Raw genomic sequence first — 7,251 nt, 5'->3', positions numbered from 1 at the left:
GCGGGCAACGGTTTCGGCACGCATGTCGATGGGCACCGCTTCCGGCCATCTGGTGAAACGATCCACCATGGTGAGGATGTAGCGGTAACCCGATGACTGAGGTAGAGGACCGACAAGGTCGATATGGATGGTCTGGAATCTGAGGTCCGGCGGAAGGAACTTGCCGGGCGGCGAGCGCGTGTGCCGGACGATCTTCGTTCGTTGGCAGGTGATACAGCGAGAGGTCCACACTTGGGCCATGCCCGGCCAGACGTAGCGGTCGCCGATCAGGCATCGTTAATAAGCTGTCGGAGTTCCTGAACTTCCGAACGAAGGGCAACTGGATCTGCAGGCGAAGGAGGCACAGGGTAGGAGGGTCGCTCGGTCGCTTGGGGAACGTGGCCAGAAGTGGAGGGCGGCACAACCTCAAAAGCAGGAGATGGGGTGGGAACGTGGGCAATTGTGCCTCGTGAAACCTCAATTACCCGGTCGGCGACTTCAGCGAGTGCCTCCGCGGAAGTGCCGCGAGTACCATGTGTCTGCTGAGGGAGCCGGCTCAGGAAAAGTTCTTTCAGGAGGGATCGGTCGAAGGTTGGAAGCCGAGAGCCGAGGAGGCTCTGCATACGTCGGAGCAGCTGACTGGGTGTGCGATCGCCGAGTTCTTCGGCTGCTAGCAGCTGGCGCAAGCGCTCGCGCTTCGACGTCATGATTCTGACCGTGACTGCCTTCCGAAGGTCGTCGTAGGCGTTGGGGGTGAGGGGTGCCGTCAGAATATCAGTGACTTCCACCGCGATTTGCGGAGATAGGTTGCTGACTATGTAGTGAAACTTCGTAGCTTGCTGGGTGATGCCAGCCAGCGCGAACTGCCTATCGGCCATTTTGAACCATAGGTCAGGATGGGCGGTGAAGAATGAGGGAAGCCGAACAGCAACATGGGCGATGCTTGAGGAAGAGGGAACCATGGACGTTGCCGCTGTGGCCGCCGTGGCAGGGGTGGATTGCTTGGGAACCGTCGCCTGGGAACATTGCGGTGTCAGCTTGCGACGTTCGGGTCACCAGTTGTGGTGTCAGGACCACTAAGAAGAGACGACTGAGTCCAAAGAAGGTCGGGATGTGAATGAAGGTTTAATTCCGCGCTCTCGCGGTTGTCGAGCGGACGATACCGATGAGAATGCAGAGGATGAAGACGATGCGCTACACAGCCTACCGTTCTGTACTGTTAATTCCAATGTAATCAGAGCCATTTATAGGGAGAGTTTGGCCATTCTCTGATCTTTTGCCGCCTCATGGGTGGAGCCAATTTTGACGTCAGAGTCGTCGTTGCGCCACCCAAAAAGCCTAAATCCAAGCAGAATTCACTTATCAGCCATATGGTGCGCGCCATTTTGATGCTGTCCTCCAACTGGTGGACAGCTTTGTTGTCGCACTGAATGCAATCTACAGGAATAATCGGCTTATGACCCACAGCCGCCTGCGATAAGGGGGGTTGTCAAACTGAAAGAGTTCATGGACGGAGGGCTTTCGAAGGATGATGTACGGCCAAACTATCCCTATAAACGGCTCTGAATGTAATATTCTTCTTCTGGTTTTACATGCTGTGGCACACAACAACATGGAATAGGTCACGGATCAAAACGGTGGACGTAAGAGAGGATGAAGGAATGAGATTAAAAATTAAAAACAATGAGATGACGAGATGATCGATACGACTGCATGGAAGACGGCTGATGGAGCGGAAGCGTCTAGGATGCGACCAAAAGACAGAATCGTGGATAGGGATAAGGGAACGGAAAAGATTTGGAAGGGGATGATTAAAAATTGAAGGCGAATGGTCGAATAAAAGGGGCATCTGAGAAAGAAGTGGTCCATTGTCTCATCAGACGGACAATGCGGGCAGTTAGGAGACGGCAGCGTACGTGCACGAAAACGGTAGAAATTAAGGGGGTGGGGAACCGCGCAGCGGAATTTTGTGAGGATTATTTCAATGCGCCGCGACGGAGAAAGTACGAAATTCCAACTGGATTGGAGGTGGCAAAGATCTCGGCGCGATAAGAACAGCAGATCTGCGGACTGGCGGCTAAGAAGATCAAACCGCTTGAAAATTTGGTACGGGCCTCGGGGAAAAGAGGGTCGTCGGCCGTCTCATTCGCAGTAGTACCAACATGTTCTGGGGCCCATGACATGATAAGTTCCTGTATGTTAGGAGAAGAGAAATCTCGAATCAACTGGAGAGATGGCGAACCATGAGAATCCAATTCAGAAATGAGACAAAGACAGTCAGAAAAAAACGCGAACGCGTAACAAGGACGGGGGCACCATCTGGACAGCTAGTAAAATGCCCAGGAATGCTGTGAATCGGAATAGATCTGCGTAGGCCTAGTGCGGAGATAAAAATGTCCACTCCCGACTTCTCGTCCTGGACCGGACCAACCCATCCGTAAATGGGAAGGTGGTGCTGGAAGGAGAGAAGTGCAGATCTGAGGAGCGCGTTTAATACAATGAGGCACGAACCACGAGGGAAGATAGAGGCTGTCCTGAAGACTAGGGAGTGTCTGGTGTTCGGGCTTAGCAATAGATTGAAGAGGGAGATAAGAAGAGAACATGTAAGTGACAGGGGATCCTCAGCAAAAGCTAGCTGTGGGCGTGTGTGGGATCTCCACCGAATGCTATAGCGGCTGTACCATATAGAGAAAATCAAGTGAAGGAACTGTGAGTTCAAAAAAAGAAAAAAGTGAAGCACGTCCTTACAGTAAGTAGGCGGAGTCGGGAGGAGGTACGACGCGGCTTTCTGCATAGAGCAAAAAATTTGGGCTACAGAGAGGGACACCGAGGCACGGGCGCGGAGCTTTACGCTCTAAGAGCAGAAGAGGACGTTGTCTGCACTGGGGACGGTCCGAAAAGAGGACGCAGCCAAAATGTCTCAAATATATGAAAAAGAGCAGATCTGCGAAGACCACAGCGTCCGCCACAAAAGAAAGAAAAGTAACCGCTCTTGCAAGCACGAGAGGCGACCTGATGAATGTGGGTAGAACTGAGAATCGTACCAGATTCCTAGGTACAAGGGTCGTTCAAGGTGTACTGTGACTCTTATTTCTTTAAATACAATGAAAAATTCGGGAACATCAAACTATGTCGGTTTTTGGAAGTATTCAGTGCTAAAGTTCAGTAAAGTGCTCGGTGGTTTAACAGCGCGTGTCACACAGGCAGCTAACCGAACAGGAAGATAATGACTAACAAGTCAGTTTTTCCTGTCACTCCCCCTTGTGTTTTCCTTATTTTCTGCTGCATTAAATTCTGTCAGTTGTTATAAGCAGTTGTTGCGTGAAGTCTGTCGTCCCTTGTCTCTGGCTGCGTATCTTCTGTAGCGAATATGTGCCAACTACTCCACATCAGGTCGACACAAACAGTGAGCAGAACGTGTAGTACAGAGACTAGGTTCGGGCCCACTTTGGCGGCAACATGCACATGTAAAGCAGGTTTCAGCAGCAGGTGCAGTCATATTTGTACACTGCTCATCAAGGTTGTAGAAGCGACAAACAAGGGGCTCACGAGTGCTTCGTGCACTGACAAGGCATGTACATGGAACCGTTCAACTGCAAGGAACGTGACCCCTGCTACTATGGGGGAAGTTTATTCTCACAAGCAGCAGCCAGCGCCTACAGAAGAGTTCGGGTCTCACACAGTAAGACTGCGCCACTTTGAGGGCTGCATTACCTTACCTCGCTGATTTTCCGGGTTTGAAATCCTTCCTCTGAAGATTCGATACCTACCGTTGTCGAATCAGCGTGTTTTTCTCTCTTTGTGGAAACCCGTACATTGCAAAAGGCCTCGAACGCGGGCAGTCTTTGTATAGCGACGACTCGTGAATTTAACAAACAGCTTCGTCCCACACGATCAGATCTCTGTCGCAGTTTCTACACTCAATCACGGAACAAGTCTTCTCTCTGTTTTTCCAGATTTTTCACAGAACTGCAGCACAGCGGCAAAAAACGTCGGAAGCACTCACATAGGCAAAGGCACACGCAGGCACTCGCAGAAGGCAAGCAATGGCGTGCCTACTGTGGTGCCATCTATTAGCGCCCGAAGCAACTGGCTGCTGTAAACGGTCTATAAACACCGGGTACAATGGCATAGAGAAGAGACTCAAGGTCAAAGGCACGTGCCCGCACGTGCAGCATGTCGCCGTACATGTAAATCTACTCCAATTACTTTTTCCGCTTTCCGACCCAGATAAGTCGGAGGTCATGTCGTTTCTGTGCTCCAGAAGTGCGTAGTTCTGGTTTCGGTTAATTTGCATATCAAAAGTGTGCGATTTATATCTCAAAGTACGCGCCTGTTTGAACTGCCCTTCGCGAGCCCCTGATTTTCGTGAATTTCGCGAACTGAAAAATTCGCGATGCAGGGAAAAATTCCTAGTAGATATGACACTTCGAAAACTATGTTGGAATCGCAAAATTTACCTTCATAGTTGGTTACTGCTTTACAATACAAACACGTGCGATATCGCGTTTTCCAAGTGCGCTAGGCTACGATCTGGGGCTTATGGCGAAGAAAAAAGCAAATAGCATTCGCGAAATTTGGTGGCTGCGAAATTAAAGGGATTTACAGTATTCTTGTGCGGTGAACGTTGCACGCAGAAAGCGTTTTTAGTGCCATCTAGCAACCAGAACTACAACTGCATGGAGTTACCAGAATCCAATCCAATGTTTCGTAGCAGGTCAGTGAAAGAAAACATACAATCTAATCCAATCCAATCGGTTTCTGTTCACCTTGATTCGTTCTCTGAGAGCCTGAGTGTATCGCTGCTCCTAGCCAATTTCTCAAGATGAATACTGCACTCCAGAGAGCCTGCACAGTTTTCCGCAACACACGAATGCAGGTGCGACACCGCAGCCTATCAAGACACCAGGCAACAGCCCCACAAGTCAGGATTCCGACGGCAGAGAAGCTATTCCACTTCGCCGCGATAACCGCTGGAATTGTAGCCATACCAGCATGGGTTTTTGTCCACCTCGATAATTACAAGCACCACGACTAATATGCTAGTACGAGCAGGTAATGTAGTCCAGGCGACTCTGTTACATTGCGTTGTTTTACGTTGCTCTCGTGGATAATCTGTTCCTGCGTTAGGCCTAATGCGGGTTCTGCGAAGTGAAGTCGTGGAATGAGGTAGTTTGTAGGTGAAACGTGATTTGCGACGTATATTTGATCAATGAATTACGACCAGGGATTTTCCAGCACCAACCCTGGTGTTTTGCAACCCCTTCTGAAATTTGAGATTGCCCAATACAGCTCATATAATACATACCCCCTGGAAGCTCGTCACCTCCCCAGATGTCGATTTCTGGGGGAATTACGTACTGAAAACGACGAGGACATATTCGTGTTTGAATTCATGCACTTGCGACATGTGATTGAGATAAGGCTATTTTAAGGTCTTAACCTCAGCCGTAGAGCGCTGTGAACAGCAACGCCGTGAAGTAATGAGTAACTGTAATTCAATTAAAATTTATGTAACTTATCCTGACCCGAACCTCTCCCCTTAGTTTCTGTCATTACAGGTAGTTTCTATTGGCCTTAGGTAGTTCAGTAGGATGCTGTCGAAGCAGGATACCCCCCGCAGAAAAATCCTAGATCTGCTAGAGCACTACACGGGCTTACCTGAAAGCCCGAGCTCAGCCCGCCCTACGGACCGGGTTCTTTTTGTGGGCCTGGGCTGGGCTCTGGTTTGACCATCATGGGCCCGTACATTTCCGGGCCTAGGTCAGGCTCAAGCCTGTGTTACCCTATTATTAGTTAGCAACAGTCAACTTTTAGAGCCGGCTACAATGGGCCGGGCCGGGCCGGGTAGACTATAAACTTCTAGAAAATTTTTGGGTTTGGGCCGGGCCTGGGTCATGGGCTCATCCATCCTATTAAATATAACGAGGGAGTGACTTTTTCGGGTTAAACCCTATTTCTCCCCGAATTCCAGTCACTATGAAATCCTCAAGTGATGTTTCCACTGAAGACGAACAAAGGTCGCCACGTGTAACACATGTAAGAATGGGTCACTTACGTTCCCAGCAATACACTCATGTGTGTCAACACTGTCTATGCCTTCGGGGATTACCGCTGGAAGGTCACGATCCCGGGAAAAAAAAACACACGAGAGATTAGGAAAGGACTTAATAGACAAGAGGAGAAACAAAAACACCCGAAGGCACAATTATTGCCCGATTTCTCCCCGCATTGCAGATTTAAAAATAGCGCCCGATTTTTACTCCCCAAATCTGAGAAAGGCATTTAACCCGAAAAAGTCACTCCCTAAATATAACCAGTTTTGAATTCTCTCATGTTCATGATGGCTTTGTGGGTCTTGCATAGACTGAGTTTTTCTAACCTATTTTGGTGGTGTCAGTGTCAAAATGCTTACACGTGACGTGACTGCCAAAGTCGATTGCTTCTCGCTCATGAATAACAGTAGTTGAACGCAGTGCCAAATCTTTCAGTGCAACTGCTTCATTTGGGAGGCCCTTCAGTGACATATAAGGCAAAGTACGGCTTGCATTTACGACAAGCTGTATCAGCATCTGCATTCTTTTGCTATTCGTTTGAAGGACGTAGTATCTAAGATGTAGCAGTAAAAGATCATTCCAAGAAATCTCTCCAAACTAATTGCCACTACTGCTTCCTAAAAATAATGAAAAAAAAGCAGACTTCTGCACTCTGCAGGAGATGCAATTTGGTATCACAGTTTTGACTTGTACAGTGCTGGACAAAAGTTTACGGAACGTGCAAGTGGTGTATTTTCTCCTCAGCGCGACACCCTAGCGGCGGATGGAAGTGGGCTTGTTCGCACTGGTTCACTTGTTCAGAGGAGGGGAGAGGAGTGCGCTGGCAGTGACACCAATCCAAACCACTCTGTGACTACATTCAAGCGATACCGAAACTACCACGGTGTCTCGCAATGAGTGCACTTGCCTATCCTTCTGAACGAGTGAACTTGCCCGCTTTCCCCGCCCCTAAGGTGTCGCAGTGAGGAGAAAATACAGCGCTCTCGCATTCTGTAAACTTTTGTCCTGCACTGTACCTGTATGGCACAGAAGAACAATACTGATAAGATGGCATAGATGCAGACAAGCTGGTGGATGAGATCCGTGAAGACAACAGCTTGAGCTTGGGCAGCTGAGTTTGCTGCTCAAGCACAGGCTATTGTCTCAGTGGAACAATACAGATATTTCCAGGCTTTCACACCATGGTAAGACCCTATGTATAGCCAGCTTAGTAGGT

General features: G+C 49.0%; 1 protein-coding gene across 1 annotated transcript; it reads right to left on the bottom strand.

The window, feature by feature from the left end:
• Window positions 1-266: 266 nt before the first annotated feature.
• LOC135389467 (uncharacterized) lies at window positions 267-857 on the bottom strand. The gene has a single exon (XM_064619528.1). The coding sequence runs from the start codon at window positions 855-857 to the stop codon at window positions 267-269; it is 591 nt and encodes a 196-aa protein (XP_064475598.1).
• Between the last annotated feature and the right edge of the window lie 6,394 nt (window positions 858-7,251).

Source organism: Ornithodoros turicata, chromosome 1 (genome assembly GCF_037126465.1).
Source record: "Ornithodoros turicata isolate Travis chromosome 1, ASM3712646v1, whole genome shotgun sequence".
In the NCBI taxonomy this organism is placed as follows: Eukaryota; Metazoa; Arthropoda; class Arachnida; order Ixodida; family Argasidae; genus Ornithodoros; species Ornithodoros turicata.
This window is presented reverse-complemented; position numbering and strand designations above follow the sequence as displayed.